This window comes from Fusarium oxysporum, chromosome 9, assembly GCF_000149955.1.
Source record: "Fusarium oxysporum f. sp. lycopersici 4287 chromosome 9, whole genome shotgun sequence".
In the NCBI taxonomy this organism is placed as follows: domain Eukaryota; kingdom Fungi; phylum Ascomycota; class Sordariomycetes; order Hypocreales; family Nectriaceae; genus Fusarium; species Fusarium oxysporum.
This window is the reverse complement of record NC_030994.1, coordinates 2,252,400-2,273,538: the sequence shown is the minus strand read 5'-3', so window position 1 is coordinate 2,273,538 and position 21,139 is coordinate 2,252,400. Positions and strand designations below refer to the sequence as shown.

The following is a 21,139-nucleotide window of genomic DNA, read 5'->3' as shown; positions in this document are numbered from 1 at the left end:
CTCACGGGGACACAGGCGGCGCCGCCATCTCAAGACGGAGGTAGCAACCACGTTGGTTGGGCTGTTTGACGACAAGGACCATAGAGGAGGATGATTTTTATCGGCGAGCCTGAGACACAACTGGCCGGGACATTGTTGCGAATCAAGATCTGTGGCACCCTTTCATCTCGCCTGGTGGAAGCTTGTGTCCAAGCGGATACCCAGGGCGGCGGACCAAAACCAACTTGTGAGAGAAAGAGACAAGAAAAGAGGGTGAAGTGTGGATGTGATTGTGATTGTGGGGTGATTTGTGACGACGAGGCTCAGCTAAGCTATGGGGGCCCGAGAAAATGGAAGAGCGAAGAAAAGGGTACGGAGTAGTAGTCTAGTATTGGCATGGGTATCGGAGAAGTGACTGACGGCATCGACAAGGTCGATTCATGCATTCATTGATCATGGGCGGGCGGATATGGGTATCCCAGCTAGCCTCATCAAGTACATAGGTACTGTACCTACAGTACATACAGCCAGTTCTGTAAGATAGGGAATCCCACACATGCTGGGGCGGAAGCTGTGCAGAGTGCGCAATCGATCGGTTCAAGATGTGAGACATGGAAAACCGCATAAAACCCAGTCACGATGCCTGGGCTGAGACAGGGTTGGTACCGGGGCAAGATGCTACTGTATGCTACCTAGAGTGCGGGAGGTTGCGGTGTGGGCTGCTTGCTTTTCCTTGGACCGAATGATGTCGGGATCTGTCTCTTGTTTTGGTGTGAGGAAATTCGGTGAGTTCGCATTTTGGCTTCGAACTAGTCGAGAGAAACACGCTTGTTTCGATTGGGTGGGTTGCTGTCCTGCTGTGTGTCTCGTGAGAAGTGCGGTTGTAGAGGGTGAGTGGACGCAATATCTGATTGGAGTATTGACGAGAACATGGTCGCTGACGTTTGTTTGATACGGTATTCTGATTACAGGCGGTGATGGACCGTGGGCTGAGTGAGATCTCAAAGTGGGTGCATGGTGCATTGTAATCGAGGTTGTTGAGGTGAAAGAGAACTCAAGAGAAGAGAATATGTCTTGAGCTGGAGATGAAACTATAGTAAGGTATCCCTGAAACCGATGTGGAAAGGAAGGGGCTCTGTCTGATATCTGATATCCATCCCTTTCCAAATTCCATGTACAGTATGTCCCTTGTCCCTTCCTTTTCCATTCCAGCTGAGAATCTATTTTTGCCTTCCCCAGTTGGCAGTTGCTTTGTCGATGTGACGAAATGAGGTAGCTCTAGCTTAATTAGCTTCAAGCAAGGAAAGCGCGTCCCGGTAGACTGGCTCGGGTCGTGCACCTGCACCTGCACCTGCCTGAACAACGATGCGCACACCAAGGACTAGCCTAGCGACCCAGCAATTTGGTGAGTGTGCGGTGCGTGCGTGAGGTACCGTCTCGCTGGTAAGGTAATGGATGATAAGGTGAAAATCACATCAAACAAACAAACAACCCTAACCTAAACCGTTCCAAGGAACCTCGACACACGCACCAATACCTAGAAGCTACAGAGCTCCTAGAATAGGTACCTCCTACCTAAGGCCCCTACCTAAGGCGTCTCGACTGTTGCAGCCAGCCACTCTGAGTTGGTCAGCATGACATCGACACCTCGACGGGTCATCCCCCGATCTCAGCTCGAGCTCGTCCCAGCAAAATGGAGATCCGATGCGGTACATCTCTCTTAAGGGCCCGCCGCTTGACCAGAACGGGAGCCCAAATTCGAGCCGGCCATTCTCATTGGACTCTGCTTTCGTATTCAATCGATAGTACCTGACGGCAAGGCGATTAGGTTACCCTAGACCAGCCCATGATATTTCCAAAATTTCTCCGCAGCCAACCATTCTTCCATCGAAACTTGGTATCCCTTGCGTTGGACTCCACGACACTACTTCAGCCCATCTCACTCACCGACAAAAGGCGTAATTATTTCTCCATCATTACGCGCATGTTTCCGATTTGAGGCGGACCTGATTCCCAACATAGAAAATTTGGGCTCAATGATTGGGTGTTGAAGATAGGCACTCCCCAGACTTAGCTTCTGTTGCTTATATCTTAGAGCAACCAACTGACTCGTCATCTATCACAATGAGAGCGTTTCGTGCATCGAGAGTGCCAAGATTAGGAAAACCATGGCCCCAAATAAGACCATATGCGGTCAAGGTCCCTGACGAGTGCCAGAAAGACATCAAAACTGTGGCTGAGCTTAAAGCTTGGGGCCCAACGTCCCATGTGCCTGATGTCGAGGTTTGCGGATGGGTCAGATCAGTGCGGAAGAGCTCAGGGGTACGCTTCATCGATATCACCGATGGATCGTCTATGCGACCTGTTCAGGTGGTCGTGGACAAGAATCTAGCCACAGAGTATGTAGGCCTTGAATCACACATATTGATATCGAACTGACTTGTCCATAGTATGCGTCCGGGCGCAGCTGTCCGCCTAAAAGGAACATGGGTTGATGAGAGCAGAAAACAATCTGACATTGAGGAGATATCTCAGGCCTCAAGCGAGGACGAGACGTCAACAGGCTCAGAACAGCCTGAGCTCAAAGTCTCAGAGGTGGAGGTTCTCGGAGGCTCTGACCCTATGGTACGTTATCAAAAGCATCTGGATATCACGGATTAGGCCTATTCTTACACATATCTAGACCTACCCGATCCAGAACAAATATCAGACCCCTGAAAGTCTTCGCACCATCTCACATCTGCGGCCAAGAACGCCTCTGAACTCAACAATGCTACGATTCCGATCAGATTCCACCGCCATGCTCACACAGTTCTTCTTCCGTGAGAGATTTCAGCAAACGCACCCTCCTATCATCACTTCCTCTGATTGCGAGGGTGCTGGAGAAGCATTTGCTGTCAAAGCATCTTCTCCTGACGAGTTCTTCCGTGATCCCAAGTATCTGACTGTCTCTTCTCAGCTTCACCTTGAGGCTCTCGCTCAAGCACTCGGTAACGTCTGGACCTTATCCCCGACCTTTCGTGCTGAGCAGAGTGATACATCGAGGCACCTCAGCGAGTTCTACATGCTCGAGGCTGAGATGAGCTTCGTTGATAACATGGAGGAAGTCATGAACCTAGCACAGCGCATGCTGAACTCAATGGCCAGCGGGCTGAAGGAGCTCAACGCTGCTAAGGAGCTTGAGCAGAACCGATTTGACTCGAAGGAACCTTCTGAGCGCCTCGCATTCAACGACCTTATTGACCAAAAACAACTGGATCGTCGATGGCGAGGCATGCTCACCACTAAGACGTGGCCTCGAATTACGTACAGTGAGGCCCTTGAGATTCTCAAGCCTATTGCCGACCAATTTGAGCACAAGCCTACATGGGGTTCTGGTCTGCAATCGGAACATGAGAAGTACCTCGCTGAGAAGATCGGTTACGACAAGGCCACGGATGCATACCTTCCAATCTTCATAACACAGTATCCGCGGGATATTAAGGCATTCTACATGCGCCAGTCTTCCTCGTCTCCGGCCTCAGGTCTGACAGTGGACTGTTTTGACCTCTTGGTTCCTCACCTGGGTGAACTGGCTAGCGGCTCTATGCGTGAGCACCGTCTGCCTCAACTCGAGGAGAACATGCGGGCCCTTGGTCTAGAAGTTCCCAGCAAGCGTTCCGACAAGGGCAAGGAGCTGGCCTGGTATCTCGACCTGCGTCGCTGGGGCTGTCCCCCTCACGGTGGCTTCGGACTTGGTTTCGACCGACTTCTGAGCTACCTCACTGGCGTGCCCAACGTCCGTGATGTCGTCCCCTTTCCACGCCACTACCATCGATGCGACTGCTAAGCGCTGATTCGGACTTGCACATCTCCTCTCATTTTCATTATATCGGCCGCCCAAAGATGGCCTTCACCGTCTTTCCATGCCCAACAGGACATTCTCGTTAATGCCTGCCTACCTTGGATAGCCCTCCGCCCTGAGAGATACTTTCGTTTCAGCGAGCAATCTGATACTATGTCTTTTTGCCGTGACACGTTGCGCACACCAAAGCAAGCGACACTTGTGTATCCCATCAGGACAAACGGTCACGAGATATGCACCGTCTCCTCTTTCCCGTGGGAACATGCATGGACCGCGAGTACTGTGTGACACAGCGATGGGCTCTCAGGGTATCTCAGTCGTGTGAGCTGGATGCGGTGAAGAGGAGCTCCTGAGTTGACTCGGATGAGTGCATGCAGTGTTTGCACGATCTAGGTTTGCTGCGCGGGGAGAGCGCTGGATCTTCCGATGGCGAGGACGAGGACGAGGGTGGGATCTAATTGAGATCGAGACAAGGAGCTGGGGTCTTTCGGATCTTTGATTCATGTTTATATCGTCGTATCTGGGGGACTGTGTATTACTTCTGTACATTATAGATCACTACTGTGATGAATTGGTCACGACATGATAAGCCAAAACTTAGAAAAAGTATACAGGTTCCTGTTGCTTCTACTTGAGCTAAACTTGTCGTGAATACTGGCGATGGAAGCATGCTTGTGTATACTAGGTACTCTCTCGTTGTTGTCTTTCAGTTTCTCTGCGGTCGTGGAACTGTTGACGGAGGGGATGTGACCAATGCTACATTAATTTCACCTGCTTGTAACGTCTAATAGTCTTCGTAACTCGTAGCAGCTTACTTTTTATTCTTGGGGGAACTTCCCTAGTGTCTTTCTGGGCAGGTCTATATACAATTGCTGCCTTGTATGTGCCGTGCCATAGTGCTCAAAGAACTCGTTATGCCAAGAGATTACGTACAAGTCGTTCATACTTTATTCACAATGGATTTTGACTTCTGTTAACAGCGGCCATTGCCTAGTTGCATGTGGTCACGATACCTTCCGGCGCATGGTTCGACTTGGGTTCGAGAAGACTTGGCTGGTAAATAACATGCTTCCTGGATGTACAAGTGCGAACGTTATATCGTACCTGTGACGATCACATATTTTCCCCCGTTTAATCTTGTGGTAATGGAAATAACTGGGAAGGCTCTCCTTATCAAGAACAACATTGGACGAGCACGAACATCAAGACACTCCCCACCATTCTTTAGGTATATGCTATGGGTACAACTAAAACCCATAATGGATTTATTTCAATAGAGTCAATTTGGCATGACCAGATACTCACCAAGTTGCTCTGTTACAACCTCAACTTCACCTACAACCTACCTACCCTAAAGCCATCGTGAGAACCACGACTGGTCCAGTTCAACACCAAGACATGAATAGATTTCCCCGCCAATTGTCTGTAACGGCAATTCCCACATGTTTCTGGTATTAGTTTCAGGCTCGTAGCATTGCAAGAGACCACGTATCGTAATTCGAACAACCCATCAATTAGAAGGCACTCCTCCGGAAGTACGGCCCCCATCAACCAGGGGTTGGAGAAGGAATCTGGATAAACGGCAACAGAGGCAGCGATAGCGCCAAACAGAAGTCTAATAGACCGAAACTCCGCCACCACGAAATCCAAGTGGTGAAATACATACCTAGCGAGAGCCAGCCAACGGCTGAGGTGTCATCCACCAGTCGTATCGCTTGTTTGCAAACCTGCGTTTCATGGGACGGCTTTGACGGCACGGAGCAGTGCATACCATCGAATGGGGAGTGGGAGGGTGGCTAGCGGTGGAAATAAGGTAGAGGGCTTTTACCAACATTGGCAGTTGGTGATAATAAGCATATCTGTCCATCTTGCGGCGCATGCCATCATCCCGCGGCACAGCGACCCAGAGATCGTGCCGACGCAGCCGTTATTGGGGGGTGTCTAATAAGAAGTAGTTAGTCAAGCGAACGGGTTATTTCCGCAGCTTTACCATCTTTATCTACCACCTACGGATACTGCAGATGGATAAAACGGCAACGCTCGGTGTAATAGCAATAATTTTACCTATCATCGTTGATATCAATGGGACATGTAGAGAGAAAAATAGAAGGAAATAACGGGTCTTGGAACAACAGACTCGGCCGTGCCAAGCACCGAAACTTTCGGCCCTTTATTGCCGTTGGTCGTATTCAGTGACGGAATGGAACTTGTTTCCAGAAGCCGCCCTGATTTAGAAGCAGATACAACGTCCACCGTAAACTCAAGACGTAAAAATGGTTCTCTAGGTGCCCTGTATTTCACTCTTCAGACAAATCGGTTATAACGGCGTCGCTGGTGCGGCGTCTCTTTATTGACTATCTCCGGTTTTGCCGGGTCCCGCGTAATATTTGCTCTTTTGGACGTCTCATGTCAAATTCCATGGCACGTTAAGTTCAGTTGAGTTAGTCAACTAAACTGCAAAAGTGCCTGTCCTCCACTCACTCGATGCCTGCGAAACACGAGACACCTGAAGAGGCCGGGGTCTCGTCCTGTTACTTGCTGCTTTGAGCAACCCCCCCTTCAGAGTTGGAAAATAAGCTTAAGATGGATCACAGTATGGGACAGGGTTGTTTGAAGGAACTCTGTTTTTCGGCAGTCAATGACTTTTTCAAATAGATTAATGCAGGTAAATTAGTGATCTGTTCTTTGTGGTCTATGAACCATTTGCTAATCTATTGACTTTTCCTCTCTTTTTTTTTTTTTTTTATCGTACTTCATTGGCATGAAAACGAGACAACAGCAAACATCAAGAAACGAAAACCACGCAAAATGGATGATCGATGCCGACTTATCCATGAGACCCCTTGTTCGGGAAATGGGCACACATTCCGTTAGATAATACAGTATCCGCTAGTGGAACCTCTGACGATAGAGGTAGGTCGTAGGTCGTAGGTGTAAGTATCGGTAACGCTTTGATCTCCGGTGATCCAGCATCGTAGATTTTTTTTACTCTTCTCCTTCTTTTTTCTCTCTCAGTCTCCTCTTTTTTGGATCCACGGATTTGTTCCATTTTCCTTCTTTCGCCCCATCATCGTGCAAACCATTTCGTCATACGTGACAAATAGCTTCGCCTTGACCATGTCACCTGTTTTGCTTTACTTTTTTTCTTTCTTTCTTCGATACGGGACCCATCTGATCATTCTAAAGACAACCTTACCTATCAAGGGCAATAATTGGACTGTTGTAATTCGTCTTGTCGTATCCATAGCCCGTCCAATCACGTTGCGTTGGTGACCCCCTTTTCAGCCTCATCTGACAGAAGGTCTGGACCCCTCGACGGGCAGATTCAGTGGTTATGCTTACCTCTATTGCTTGTTGGTTACGGGCTAGCCTGAGCTTAAAAGACACCGAGAGTCCTGTCTGCCTGCCTGTCTGAGCAAAAAGCAAGGTACCATACCATGAACTATTTAGCCAAAACCGAACAAACCTGGTGCTGTCAGTACCACGCGCCCAACGCCCGCCGCCGCTTCTCGGCGTTATATCACATTCACCAAAGATCCTGGCGGTGTTTTTGTGGTAGAAGAGGTTGAGTCCGCAAGGTTAGGTCAAGGGATCGGGCTTAACACATTCTCGTTTTTGTGCCTCATTTTATCCCAGCACAATAATGCATGGCGCCCAGTCCAGACTCTGACGATAGATGAGTCTCGGCGAACCTTGGCGGGGGCCAAGATGGACGGACTTTTGACTCAAGATGCGAAGCAAATGGCGCTCCCTCTAAGCGAGGCCACTGGCTCTGTTCTAATAAAGTCTTCTCGTGGCGGTGATGGCTTGGTTTGCAGCGTAGCTTTCCTTGGGTTGAGGCTTGTCACGATGCAGAGTAACGTGTGATGCCTCTGGGCCTGCCAAGTTGCACTAATTTATTTGAGCTGGTGGGTTTCTGTGGCCCATTCCTTGGATCAACAGGTCACGGAACTTTTATCTGACAGAATTTTAACCTCGTGGTTTCGGTGACAATTAAGCTTAGCATCAGGGTTTGCCGTAGTACGAGTAACATGACTGGGCATTTGGTGATTGGGTTCTCACCGGATTATGATGTATGGTGTCATAATTAAGAATACCAGGCAGCATAGCAATAATGTCAACGCCAACGAATGAATGAATGTGAATCTTGGTTATCCTTTGCTGAGCCACCACATTTGACGATATAGGGTAACGTGTTAACAACCCCTTTATGTGCCTGCCTGGCTGACTTCAACCTTGTCGGCTGGACGGGTAGATCGGCGACATTTGGATTCTACCATGATCCGATTGCTGGGGCTAGCAAAAGGTCAATGTCACAATGGCACAGACTCGACGGAATAACCATCGACGCCTTCACGTCTCGACGAGATTGCTAGCAACATCTGAGAGACCCGTCGAGCCAATCATGGCGGTTCAAGGGTTTATGATGCGATGGTTAAAACAAATAAGCATGCAGCCACCGAGCGCCAAGCTTTTTATCGGGCTGCACGGTAAAAATTTAAAAACAGAGACAAAAAGCTTCGCCCGCTGAGGGAGGGAGGGTCAGAGTTCAACCAAGTGAGCATGTGGCGTCAGCCGAGTCATTATGGACAGGGATCTGAACGGACAGATCGGCACGCGAGAATTAGAAATATGGAGAGGCCCTGTCTAGCGCGACACCTTAAGTCCTTAACAGCACATGGGCGAGCTTCGAGATGCCGATATATCCAGATGGTGACATTGGATAGACTCCGCCATGACGATTACGGCCTATTCTTACCGCTATTGCCTCAGGTTTTAATGGTTGGACGCCTTGCGTGTGATTTACCAGTAGAACACAACTTACACGACTTATAGTGACAACTACACAACAGTAAATCGCACATTTATCATCACCTCTCCCTCTTGGCAACAGAATCTCGCTTCTCCTGTCCGCGGTTAGCGCCCTCTTAGCAAAAAGCCAAGACAAATCCTTGATCCACCCGGCACCGCGAACACGCTCGGGAATAAGATGCTCAGTGAAGTGTGCCCCAGATAATGCCATACAGTCGTAATCAGAATCAGAAACGCCCATTTTTGTTTCCGCTACGTACCACTAGACCACCCCGGCAAAGCCAAAAAGCCAAGACGGTTGCGACGGCATCTCGCAGCCATACCAAGACCACATCTCGCAAGCCACGGGCTCCAATTGACGGCCAACCATGTGTCCACTGTCCTCTTTTGTGGGCTCAGGCAGGGTCTACCTTGGACGCTGAGCACATTGTCTGCTCCAGATGAGCGTCGCTGCGGCCTTGGGATTGGAAGACGCGGCTACCTTTTGTCACTTGTGCTTGTAGGGACACGCCCCAGGGCGGAATGACACCCGTGCCAAGCAAGTGGCTGACAACGCTTAAATTCATGCTTAAACCAGGGCGTTTCCTTTTGCTCGAATGAGAGGCCGCCTGACCCAAGGTACCACCTGCGCCGAGCCCTGCCCGATCCGTCTTGGCAGTTGTGAAGGAATCAGTATTTTATTAATTGGGCGACTCGTAAAGTGAGAAAACGCCATTGTCATTTCCGCGGCCATAAAGAATTTCCATGGCATCAGTGACAGTATTCTTGGCTGCGTCAGCTGCATAGAACAAGGCAGTCTGCTCAGTCACAAGCATTGCACTCTACACAAAACGCTTCACAAAAACAACAGTGCTGACTGACAAGGCTTCCCGCCGAGCCTTGGTAATCCTCACAATCCATCGTTGTTTCATCAACATGGCAATGTTATTGGAGCGTCTTGCCTGTCGTATTCCATTCTTGGTACTTGGCTGGGTTGCGTGTTAGTGTGCACCGCCCAGAGCCGATTTTCCGAGCTCAACCCTCAGACGACCAGCAGCTCAAATGGCCTTCCTCTCGCGTCAATTTCAAACAAGCATGGGTCGTCGGTGCATAGTATGTACAGTACAGTACATCTTGGCTCTGTGACACAGCAGAGTAGTATTTATAGGCCAAGCTTTAGACAAAGTCTGAAAAAGCAGGGAGTTGGAGGCTTGAGCACTGGCACAAGAGGCATGGCATGGCATATGATATCGATACTGATGCATCGAGTCTCAGCAGTCAAAACATTCAACTCCCGTTCCAGCCGAGGGCGGTGACAATCAACAACATACATACAGGTCCAGTGGTTCACAGGGAGAGATAATGATTCTTACAGCACATGCAAAAGGGCCGTGGCTCTAAAAACACACCGAGACAGAGACGAGACATTAACAAACGCCCAGCTCGGCACCGCGGCACAGTCGACGTCATGTCCTGGGGACGTGGGGAATGGGGGACTTTGTCTCCAGGGGGGTCAAACCGCCGATTTTCCCGAGTTGACCTCATCTCAGGCCTTCCTGTCCACTGTAACTGCTACATCGAGAGCAGTACAGAACCCGCTAATGGTCAAGATCTTGATCACTGGAACCCGTGTTACGTGTCCTGGACAATCATGAGCTTTCATGAGAAGAACAAGCATTGGACTAGAGGCGGGCGCTGTCGATCTCTCTGAAACCCTTCATCTCTGAATGGCCAAAATAAGAAACCTTCGTTGGAGAACAAAAAAAAAAGACACACGGATCAGGGTCTGGCGCTTGTTGGAAACAAGCAGTAAACGAGGTTATGCCTAATACACGCATTGATGCACAGTCTAATACCTTCCTTTCTGCAACAAGCCCAAGCTCGGCGGTAAAAGCGAGAAGAAGAAGAACTTCTCACAAGCACGCTCCATTTTTTGATCCCCATAACTCACCGCGGTCAACGTTACCTGTGGTTGCATTATTTCTGTCTATGATACGACACCCGCGGAAGTGCATGTATCACGGCAAAGGGATTTTGAGTGGGAATGCATGACAAAAGCCGCTCTATGACCGTTACCTGACATGGACATGATCGACAAGCCTCGCGCTGGGAGAGGCAGAGGCAGAAAAGGACCCCCAAATGAGGCAACTTCGTGGGTCCGTCGGAGATTCTCAAAGGCTTAAGCTTACCTTGAAGATCTCCATCAGTTGGACCCTAAACTTGAACATGTTGCGGTGCCTGGCAGACGTCATCTCGTCATCAAATGCTGAGGAAAACTTTATTTACAGGCAGACGCCCATCACTTGAGCCGTGCGTGCCGATGGATGGTGATAATCTTGCTTGTTGTTGTTGTTCTGTCAGAAGAGGAAGTTGTTTAGAAATGCTGGTTTTTGTTTGTTTCGAATGGATTTCCATAACTGAACAACGGCTATGACGATGTTGCTGACTATGGCCACCTATTATTGGGGTGGCTGTGGAGGCTGATTGCGTGGGATTGAGTGCTCACGAGCGTTGTTTTAACTGAGCCAACATCAACTGGCATGATAGGGTCTCCTGGTAGGTATCGTATACGCGCGCAATGACACTAATCTCGCTCAGAATTATGTACCGTATTGCACGAGCGTAGATCATTACATCGTCAAGTTTACGTGAAACACAACCAGCAGAGGTTACATCGAGGTTACAGGAAACGGCTCTTGAGCGACAGCAAACAATTCGAGATTGTCTCAGCTGGGCAGGCAATCAACCTGCGAGGAACTTTTTTGCAGTACCAATATCCCTGATAGTTGATCAGAGGAGACCAAGTGGGCTATAAGACGACAAAGTACATGACTCTCCCGCTCTCTGATACCGGGAACTTTTGAGGAATAACTGATCGATCTTGGCACTTACACAGGGAAATGAAGTCTGGTCCACCAAGACTTGAGTCTGTGCAATGCCATGGAGTATCAAAACCTGATATCTCGTGCGAGCCAAGACGCTTTGAAGCTCGGCCTCTTGGACAATCATAATTTGTGCTGTAACCCAACTCCTTTTGAGTCGGAAAACCCCAGATGATCAAAGAGCACGACAAATCCGAGGCTGTTCCCGACAACCCCTAGACTCGGGCCACGGCACTTGGTGCCAAGCCTGAAATTTGGAGTGTTCCAAAGCCGCATCATCCGCCAAGGGCTGACGAAACCCAAATAAGGCCCAAATGTCACAGCGTTAACACTGTAACATAGAACGGAAAATACCTTTTTATCTTTTTAGTCTTTGTGCCATTTAGATAGCTCTTTTAAGGAGGCATATTCCGTCAGAGACAAGAATGTCTTGCCAATTTTATCGCAAGCCAAGAACCGCTCATCATAATCCTGATAAGCACTGAGGTCTCGCTTAGGAGCATGGCCTCCTGAACTATTTCTAGACGAGACCCATCCGGCCTTATTCTGCGCTTTGTGCAGTAGAAGAACGTTGGATGATGTTGCTGCTTCTCCCACAAGCCGAGAGATCCGTTTCACGGCGACTGTCTTTTTTACAACACATGATGGACTTGTTTTTAATAGCCAACGAAATCTGATATAGCGGTGAAAATGTATCTGATACACACACAACGACCACTCGTAGAAAATCACCCATTCACGTCCAGGCAGCCAAGACGATCAGCAGCCAAGCTTCAGTGGCTCTTCAATCCCTGCCCGGGGCTTTCCAGGAGCGGCCTAACTCAGCCTTCTGATGGGTTCTAGCCCCCGTCACCTGCTGAGGTAATGGGGCCAAGAGGAGCCAAGGGACAAGCCTCGCATTGGGGATCTCAACCAGACAGAGCCAAGCCCAGCTCCAAATAAGCTCGGGAGGGATAATTGGCTTCCTGATATGCTTACTGTTTGCCGCATTGCCGCATGCAAATAAGGGTAATTGGCTTGGAGGGATCCGCGGTGTTGGGAACCAGAACCGTCTTTGACTTCTGTAATTTGGCTTGGAAGTTAAAAGGGTGCCACTGACTGAGCATTGCATTGCAGCATTGGCATTATGACATTTGCATTCTGGTCGAGTTATTGTTGGTTGGCGCAAGGAATGATTATAGTAGTATTTATGGTTATTCTTAGTGGTGCTTGGCATTGGGCACTGTGAGACTTTTTTTTTTTTTATCTTTCTACAACTACAGGCCAACCCCAAGGCAGGTCCATCCATCCATCGTAACCTTACTTTGACTCAACATGGTCGGCATTGATCTCACGAGACTATATTTGCAATGCATTTAATTTAAATGATGAACAAAGTTTTGACTCACGAAATTTGACTCACGAACTATCATCGTCTCGACTCAATCATTCGCCAGACGTTTCAGAGCAAGCTTCTCCCCTCCTACCAACGAAACGACCCCTCAACCTTCGCAGCGTAAATACACATATATAGCTCCTCATCTCGAGCCGTCTATCCGAGTGATTGCGTTTCCCTTGCACCTTCCCTCGACTCGCTTCTCGATAGCTCGAAACCCTAACGCTCCGTCTCGTATCGATAACGAAAAGACCTCACCTGCGCCAACTCGGATATATGGCAAAGGGTTCAGCTCTAATTATATGCCCCCCCGTATCACGATACCTTAGGTAGTCAGAAACAGCGAAACAACAAGCCGGTCAGACGGGCGCACCGAAACGTCGCCGGCGCACGTTAGAATCGCCTGGGAACGCCTCCCCCACGACTATATCTCCCGCTATTGGTAGATTCAGCTAGCCTTTCGAGGTTCCAGACTCTTGCTATCCTGAGCGCTATCAACGCCAGCGTGTGACGGGCTTCATCATACGGGTAAGCTTCTTAATTCTACGCAGAATAAGCATTGCATTGCATTTATTGTATCATGAACCTGCAAACAACACAGTGGCTGTCAGTCACAACCACAAAGTTCCTCCACGGATACCTCATTCCTGTCCCCATGCTACAACCTCCCACTACTGATCCGATAGCCGTGATCTGTCATGCATTTTGCTCCTTCTTGCGCCTATCATGCCCTTTCTGGACCCGACACTGCCCTGGCCCTGCATCGTCATCTTTCCCTAAAGCCCCTTGGTGGTGGGTCAGCTTCAAAAGCTTGTCCTGACCAACCTAAGCTTAGACGAGTCTTAGACGCTCTCAATCTCACCCCTAGGCAGTGACTATCTGCACACCATCCATCCCCTTGACATCCTCACACCCTCCTTCTTTGCCGTCCTCCGTGCTTCTCCACACTCCCGGCCATGTCGTCGCCGAGTTATCCACCACCGACTTTACGCCTCCAGGCCTCTGATTCCCTTTTCTGACTTGCCTTTGCAACCTTATCTTGCTCTTGGCCCCTCCCTGTCTTCCCGTCTTGTCCGAGGACACGGTTCATTAAACCCTGCTGACCTGTTTCTGAACAAGAACAAGAAGGATAACACTGCTTGCTCTCTGATCTTTTCATAACATAACATTCCATTCCAACATTACATGCTCGCTTCTTGTAGCAAATCATCGGTTTCACCAACTCGACGACAAACGCAGCAAGCCGTGGCTCTCGAGCAACTACAGACTCCTTCATAGGTATGTTTGTCTCCGTCTCAGATCTTGTGTCTTTTTCCTATGGCTCTGGTACTCGGTGCATCCGGCGCAATACCTCCTAGGTGAGGCGGTTTGGTGCATGGATCAAGTGTCCTGGAAGCACTCGTGGGACCGTTGTGTTCAGTAAACCGGTTTTCTCTGGGGCGCCTGAGAGCCGCAATCGACTCTTGGGCGTGCTTCTCATGGTATGGTCCTGATCTGAATCGCAAGCTGGGTCTTGGCTCGAGTCGAGCAGCTGCGAGATTGCTTGGTCCATCTTACTACATCCGACGAGTTCATGATGCACATCGCCAAGCGGCAAATACTCAATCTAAGGGAAATTTTAGTTGAGTGGATCATCCACTTAATCGGCTCCGACGGCACTCCCGCCAGGGAGTCGAGCCTCAAACCCCTGGGATGTGGGCTTGGAGTGTGTCACTGTACCGTTGCGTTGTGGTTTCCCTTACGACCTTGTTATGGGGATTATATATGATCACCGGTGTGCAACTCATATCTTGATTCTATCCCCTTGCAACCTTTTCTCTCTTCACATACACTGTACCAAGATACTTCACTTGCACTCAAACATCTTCTACTGCTTCACGCATATACATTACACGTACAAGACTAACAAACCTACTTAGCCTTGCCACCTTACCAAGACCAAACACGCACTTTCATAAGCCCCAACGCTCTCAGGAACGCCAAGAAAGCGAAGGACGAGCCCACTTCCACAGGTGGATACGTGGACAAAATTCCGCTCAACCCTCAGCCCTTGTGGAGTCACCTTCGCACATTCGGCTTTCACACGCCCACGCCCTGGCTCGATCTGATCTAGTGGGGTGCCGCGTACAAACAAGCCAGAGCTTGGTTCTCACAAGGCCCTTATTTATAAAGACGCTGAGGACCTACCCAAGGCACTGGATCTGGATCCATTACCCAAAAAACTTCTTTTAACCTCCCGCCCTTGTGCGGAATATCTCTTTGACATAACATCACATCACGTTACATCTTCACAATGGAAACGTACCACGGATATGTGCGGACACCCGCCGATGCTATAAGATTATTTGAGGCTTGCCGATTGGGCATTCTGCCTCGTGTGCAACGACGACTTTCAGAGAAGGAGAGACAGTCAATTCGATCTGGTTCGGTTTTTGTTTGGGATGAGCGGGAAGCTGGTATGAGGAGATGGACTGATGGAAAGTCATGGAGCGCCAGCCGAGTGTCGGGAAGCTTCCTGACATACCGTGAGATGGAGGGTAAGCGAGGCGGTGGTTTCAACACTACCCGACGAGGTGGTGGCAAGACCCCAGACTCTGGACGCGGTAGCGACGAGGACCTAGATGACGGGGAGCCTGAGGGATACCGATACAAGGCAGACGGCCTGATGAAGCAATCTTTCAGCATCACTACTTCAACCGGCCAGCATCTTCACCTTATCTCATACTATTCTCGCCCTCAACCTGGCCAGCCTGAGCTTCAACAACCAACAAATGATCCTAACTTACGTGGCATAGTTCCTGTTAAGGGCATGTATCCTGAGTCCAGCATGGGAGAGGCCAACACTACACCTGCTCTAACACGGGCGCCGATGCAGCAGCCTCCCTACATGGTTCCTCAACCTGGTCAACAACCATATGCTCCCTATGGCCAGCCTGGCTATGGATGGCCTCCTTCCCCCGTCGCTACTCCTCCTTACAGCCATTACGCCGCTCCCTATCCCCACGGTGTACCTCAGCAACTTCCACCTCACCCCGGCCACCCAGGTCTTCCTCACCCACACTACCATCAGGCACCTGTTTATGAGCAGCGTGCTCCTCTTCCTCCTCTGCCCGCCAAGCCCGCCTACCCATCAACATCTCCTCACTACTCACACCCTACTCTCCCTAGAGCTCACGACTCGCCTCGAGAGCATCATTTGCAGGCAGCTGCTCCAACCGCCATGGTGAATGGATCTTCTCGCACTCATCAGGTTGCACTCCCAGGTCTCGGTGCTGTTACAAATGGCCCTCCAGGATCGTCTCTCGCTGCCATCAGCACTCCCCCTAGCCGCACTATGAGCGTCAGTCCTCCACGCAGCTCTCATTCTGAAGCTCCTGCCACCACATCTAACAAGGCCAGCCTCTCAGCGCTCCTGCACCCTACTCCCGCACCTAGTGAAAGCGGCAGTGTCAAGCCTGGCAGCGCCAGCAGCAGTCCTAGAGCGGCTGGTGCCTGTGGTCTGGAGAAGGGCGGTGTCAGTGAGGACGCAAGAGCCTTGAGAATGCTGGACCGCAAATTCTGCATCTAGAAACGCGAGGAAGCCGTTTTCAGTGACGTCGAAGAGGATTGGAGGCCAAAATCAGCCTAGTTAGAGGCTATCATGCTAAGGGGTTGTGTTTATCCATCATATGCATTGTCACGGCGTCTTCATTTTTTACGGGGCAGCAACCAAAAGGAGGTTGACTGCAATCATTCAGCGTGCTTTTTTACGACTGGGAACGGAAGAGGAATGAACGGAACGGTGTTTAGGGGTCATACAAGGCAGCGTCATGGTTCAGTGGTGTTCAGGTGCCATTGCAATACCAAATCATGTACATAGTTACTGAGCAATGTCAGAAGCATATTGACCAGTTTTGACCATCATCATTCCACCTAATCCATCGTGTCTCTGTATGTTTGAGTGACGTTTCGTCCCAGGGTGTAATATCAAGCCGGTTGACGAAGCGGTTTGAGCGCCAATGCACTGCGTACGTACGCGTTCAGTGTAAGTCAGGGGCGGCACAACGGCACGATGAGGTAAAATTTACAGTAGATTTAAGGTTGTTGTCAGTTGGAGGGTAGTCTCTGCATTCCCGTTTATCCGTGTCTTTAGCTATTTGGAGGCGCGTAGTGCATGGCCGCGTCATCCTGACGATGCCGAGATGCCGGACAGGGTGTGGTACAGATCGTAAAGAACGCGTAAGGGAGAAACTGGGGAAAAAGGGAAATGATGATGCTAAATAATAGAGGGTCTCGGATAGTTCCAGGTAATCCTTAATTTTATCTCGAAGCCTAGAATTGGGGTTTGCGTATAAGTGCTGTAGGGGTGCGATGGAAATAGGCGGCAATTTAGAGGCCTGGAGGGGTGGCGAGAGGATGAAGCTATTGACGATACTGTAGTTGACAGTGCTATTTATGGACGAGAGACATACCTTTAAATTGGATCGAATTGGTCTCGTGAGATTGGTCTGCTCGTATTGAGCCTTTCGTTGTAATGTTGATTGTGAAGCTATTCGTATTGGCTTGTCACTGCATGCCAATTATATCGTGCATGGGTTGTCTTGACGGCCTCACATGATTCACTGGCTATTGTAGACTTGGAGATTCTTTGTAGTCGCATTTGAGTTAATTCAATCAACCTTTGTATTATACCTTAAATAGTTTATTTCATCCGTGAATGCACGTAATCAGCAGCTTGTCGCGTGTAAGTCGGACTATAGTTCAACCGGCCCGGCCGATTGACAGCTGCAGGTGCTACGCGCATCAAATGGGCACAATAATCATCAAGCTTCGCGACGACCGATTGATTGTCTTTGTCCGCATCAACAGAGGACAATGAAATGACAATTCAATAGCTGCAACAATCCCATCTCGATACTTTATCATCCTCGGCTTAACTAATATCGATCTAACGATAACCATGTTGCTACAATCGATATAGCAAACCTACTCCAAACTTTCATCTCGATTTGACTTGATCCTTTCTTTAATCACGTTTGCGCCGATACCATCATGTTCACCTTTTGCCCGCTCCAGGGCGCTCTTTCAGACTCGCCTGCTTCGCAATCGCTTCTTGAGCTCGATGGAGGAGTCAAGGTATTGGTTGATCTAGGATGGGACGAGACCTTCGATGTTGAAAAGCTCAAAGAGATAGAGAAGTATGCACCCCCTGCGCATCTGATAGTGCGATGATGGCTAACAAATACGCTATAGACAAGTGACAACTCTCTCGCTCATTCTCGTTACACATGCGACAGCTTCACATCTTGCAGCCTACGCCCACTGCTGCAAGAACATTCCACAGTTCACGCGCATCCCCGTATATGCGACACGACCCGTCATTGACCTGGGCCGCACCCTCATCCAAGACCTATACACATCAAGTCCTGCCGCGGCGACGACGATCCCTCAAAGTTCGCTCACGGAGAGCGCATACTCGCTGACACAGACTGCGACGACTGCGCAGAACCTACTACTACAATCTCCTACGAACGAAGAGATTGCACGATACTTCTCCCTTATCCAACCACTTAAATACTCACAACCTCATCAACCTCTACCCTCACCATTCTCACCGCCTCTTAATGGCTTGACTATCACCGCCTACAACTCTGGACATACCCTCGGAGGTACGATATGGCACATTCAGCACGGTCTAGAGTCTATCGTGTATGCTGTGGACTGGAATCAAGCACGTGAGAATGTCTTTGCTGGAGCAGCTTGGCTGGGAGGCGCTGGAGGAGGTGGCGCTGAAGTCATTGAGCAACTGCGGAAACCAACTGCACTGATCTGCAGCAGTCGTGGTGCAGACCGAACTGCCCAGACTGGAGGTCGCGCAAAGCGAGACGAGCAGCTGATCGACACCATCAAGGCTTGTGTGACACGAGGAGGAACTGTTCTTATCCCTGTGGATTCAAGTGCTCGAGTCCTAGAACTCTCGTATCTCCTGGAACATGCCTGGAGGACCGATGCTGCTTCCGATGCTGGCGTCCTCAAGACAGCCAAGCTATACTTGGCTGGACGCAATATGTCAAGCACAATGCGATACGCCCGAAGTATGCTCGAGTGGATGGACGAGAGTATCGTTCAAGAATTCGAGGCCTTTGCTGAGGGTCAACGAAAGGTCAACGGTGCAAACGACAAGAAGGAGGGTGGACCATTCGACTTTAAATATCTACGACTACTCGAGCGCAAAGCTCAGATCGCACGACTTCTAAGTCAGAATCCCGACAACGTATCGACAGAAGGCCGTGTTATTTTGGCCAGTGATAGTAGTATCGAGTGGGGTTTCTCAAAGGATTTGATCAAGGGATTGGCACGAGACTCGAGAAACTTGGTCATTCTAACAGATAAGCCAGGCCTATCAAAGACCGACAAGCCATCTATTGCACGGACATTATGGGATTGGTGGAAGGAGCGCAAGGATGGTGTGTCGGTGGAACAAAACGCAAACGGAGAGAATCTCGAGTTTGTTTATGCTGGTGGACGGGAGTTGGAGATCCGCGAGGCCCAACGTCATGCGCTAGACGGTGATGAATTGGCATTATATCAACAATGGCTTGCGACTCAAAGGCAACTTCAGGCTACACAACAGAGCGGAGGCGCAGCTGGACTCGAGGCGGCAGCAGATGTCGTTGACGATGCTTCATCTGAATCCTCTTCTGACTCGGAAGATGAAGACGGAGAACAACAGGGTAAAGCACTCAATGTCTCGACAGCTATTGCCCAAGCTGGCCGCAAGAATGTTGTTCTCAAGGATGAGGATCTCGGTATCAACGTGCTCATCAAGAAGAAGGGTGTATACGATTTCGACTCTCGGGGGAAGAAGGGCCGAGAGAGGACGTTTCCTATTGCTATCCGGAGAAAGCGCCAAGATGACTTCGGAGAGCTCATTCGACCCGAAGATTACCTCCGTGCTGAGGAGAAAGAGGAAGAAGGACAGGACAACACCAATATGGAGGCTGCTGACGACAAGCTCGGCAAGAAACGAAGATGGGACGATTTCGCAAAGACTGGAACCGGTGCTAAGCGACAACAGAATATGCGGGCTGGCTCCGCTGACGGGGAAGAGGCTGGAGCTGGTGATCATGATGGTTTCGTGCCTGATGAGCTCGACAGTGTCGAGGATATCGAGACCGAGGAGCCCACAGGACCATGCAAACTCACATATCAGACCGAAAGTGTCCAGACCAACATGCGCATTGCATTCGTCGACTTTAGTGGTCTGCATGATAAGCGAAGTCTAAACATGCTGATTCCCCTAATCCAACCACGAAAGCTCATTCTTGTTGGTGGCGAACGAGATGAGACACTTTCTCTGGCTGAAGACTGCCGTCGGGCATTGGGCGGAGATAATGGCAACGCGGATGCTGGCAGTGAGCGCTCTGTTGACGTGTATACTCCCGAGGTTGGAGTCGTCGTGGATGCCAGTGTCGACACCAACGCATGGGTTGTCAAGCTCGCTGATCCTCTTGTAAGAAAGATCAAGTGGCAGAACGTACGTGGTCTGGGCATTGTTACTATCACCGGACAGCTTCTGGCCACACATCTCAACGAAGCTGCCGCAGCAGATGAAGATGCTGCCAACAAGCGCCAGAAGACGGAGGAGACGTCTTCCACAACACTTACCAACATGGCTGCAGCTATTCCGTCGGCCACACCAGTTCTCGATGTTCTACCTGCTAACCTCATTTCCGCTGTCCGCTCAGCAGCTCAACCACTACATGTTGGCGATCTCCGACTTGCTGACCTCCGTCGTGCCATGCAATCTGCTGGCCATGCAGCTGAATTCCGTGGTGAGGGTACACTAGTTGTCGACGGCACCGTGGCTGTCCGCAAGACCTCCGCAGGACGCGTCGAGGTTGAGAGCGTTGGTATGCCGACTGCACGAAGAAGCACTTTCTACGAGGTGCGCAAGATGATATACGATAACTTGGCGGTTGTGGCTGGTGCATAGAACGTCCATGGATGGTCACAGAAGAAATTGGAGGCGAAGAAAAGGAATGGGCGTAATCGATGGGATGCGCTGGTTTTTGTACTCTACTGAAGAAAGAAAGACAAGATAGGACAAAGGTGTATTCTCTATGGGGAATGAATTTGGTTACAGCGAGCCACGACGGGGTTGGAGATTGCAGAAGATGGAGGTTGAGATAGATTCAACAAAGGCATCAAAGCCACTTCTTCTCCATTTTTCCTTTGCTGTTTCTTACTTTGACTGTAACTTTGACGAACAAGTAAAGTACTGAAGCA

General features: G+C 49.8%; 7 protein-coding genes across 9 annotated transcripts; 5 read left to right on the top strand and 2 right to left on the bottom strand.

Moving 5' to 3' along the window:
- The first annotated feature begins 1,277 nt into the window (after positions 1–1,277).
- Positions 1,278–4,620, top strand: FOXG_12729 (asparaginyl-tRNA synthetase). Of its 3 annotated transcripts, XM_018392575.1 has the most exons (5): positions 1,362–1,422; positions 1,493–1,937; positions 2,002–2,378; positions 2,430–2,604; positions 2,663–4,494. In XM_018392575.1, exons 3-5 carry the CDS (start codon positions 2,104–2,106, stop codon positions 3,806–3,808), a joined length of 1,596 nt encoding a protein of 531 aa, XP_018251125.1. In that variant the 5' UTR covers positions 1,362–1,422; positions 1,493–1,937; positions 2,002–2,103; the 3' UTR covers positions 3,809–4,494. The 3 variants fall into 3 exon arrangements, with proteins under 3 accessions (XP_018251123.1, XP_018251125.1, XP_018251124.1); XM_018392573.1 differs by having other exon boundaries at positions 1,278–1,442; positions 1,493–2,378; positions 2,663–4,620; XM_018392574.1 differs by having other exon boundaries at positions 1,493–2,378; positions 2,663–4,595.
- A 4,074-nt stretch (positions 4,621–8,694) lies between these two features.
- Positions 8,695–9,107, bottom strand: FOXG_20764 (uncharacterized protein; the record flags this gene model as incomplete). The annotated part of the gene is made up of 2 exons (XM_018401074.1): positions 8,799–9,107; positions 8,695–8,730 (listed from the first exon to the last, which is right to left on the bottom strand). Exons 1-2 carry the CDS (start codon positions 8,874–8,876, stop codon positions 8,695–8,697), a joined length of 114 nt encoding a protein of 37 aa, XP_018251122.1. The 5' UTR covers positions 8,877–9,107.
- Positions 9,108–9,236: 129 nt separating this feature from the next.
- Positions 9,237–12,383, top strand: FOXG_20763 (uncharacterized protein). Its single transcript, XM_018401073.1, has one exon. It carries the CDS (start codon positions 9,993–9,995, stop codon positions 10,323–10,325), a length of 333 nt encoding a protein of 110 aa, XP_018251121.1. The 5' UTR covers positions 9,237–9,992; the 3' UTR covers positions 10,326–12,383.
- Positions 12,384–13,417: 1,034 nt separating this feature from the next.
- FOXG_20762 (uncharacterized protein) lies at positions 13,418–14,429 on the bottom strand. The gene has a single exon (XM_018401072.1). It carries the CDS (start codon positions 14,145–14,147, stop codon positions 13,842–13,844), a length of 306 nt encoding a protein of 101 aa, XP_018251120.1. The 5' UTR covers positions 14,148–14,429; the 3' UTR covers positions 13,418–13,841.
- Positions 14,430–14,635: 206 nt separating this feature from the next.
- FOXG_20761 (uncharacterized protein) lies at positions 14,636–14,984 on the top strand (the record flags this gene model as incomplete). The annotated part of the gene is made up of 2 exons (XM_018401071.1): positions 14,636–14,645; positions 14,791–14,984. 2 exons carry the CDS (start codon positions 14,636–14,638, stop codon positions 14,982–14,984), a joined length of 204 nt encoding a protein of 67 aa, XP_018251119.1.
- Positions 14,985–15,164: 180 nt separating this feature from the next.
- Positions 15,165–16,439, top strand: FOXG_12728 (uncharacterized protein; the record flags this gene model as incomplete). The annotated part of the gene is made up of 1 exon (XM_018392572.1): positions 15,165–16,439. One exon carries the CDS (start codon positions 15,165–15,167, stop codon positions 16,437–16,439), a length of 1,275 nt encoding a protein of 424 aa, XP_018251118.1.
- Positions 16,440–17,627: 1,188 nt separating this feature from the next.
- On the top strand, positions 17,628–21,134 carry FOXG_12727 (uncharacterized protein). The gene is made up of 2 exons (XM_018392571.1): positions 17,628–18,048; positions 18,104–21,134. Exons 1-2 carry the CDS (start codon positions 17,903–17,905, stop codon positions 20,844–20,846), a joined length of 2,889 nt encoding a protein of 962 aa, XP_018251117.1. The 5' UTR covers positions 17,628–17,902; the 3' UTR covers positions 20,847–21,134.
- Positions 21,135–21,139: the final 5 nt, after the last annotated feature.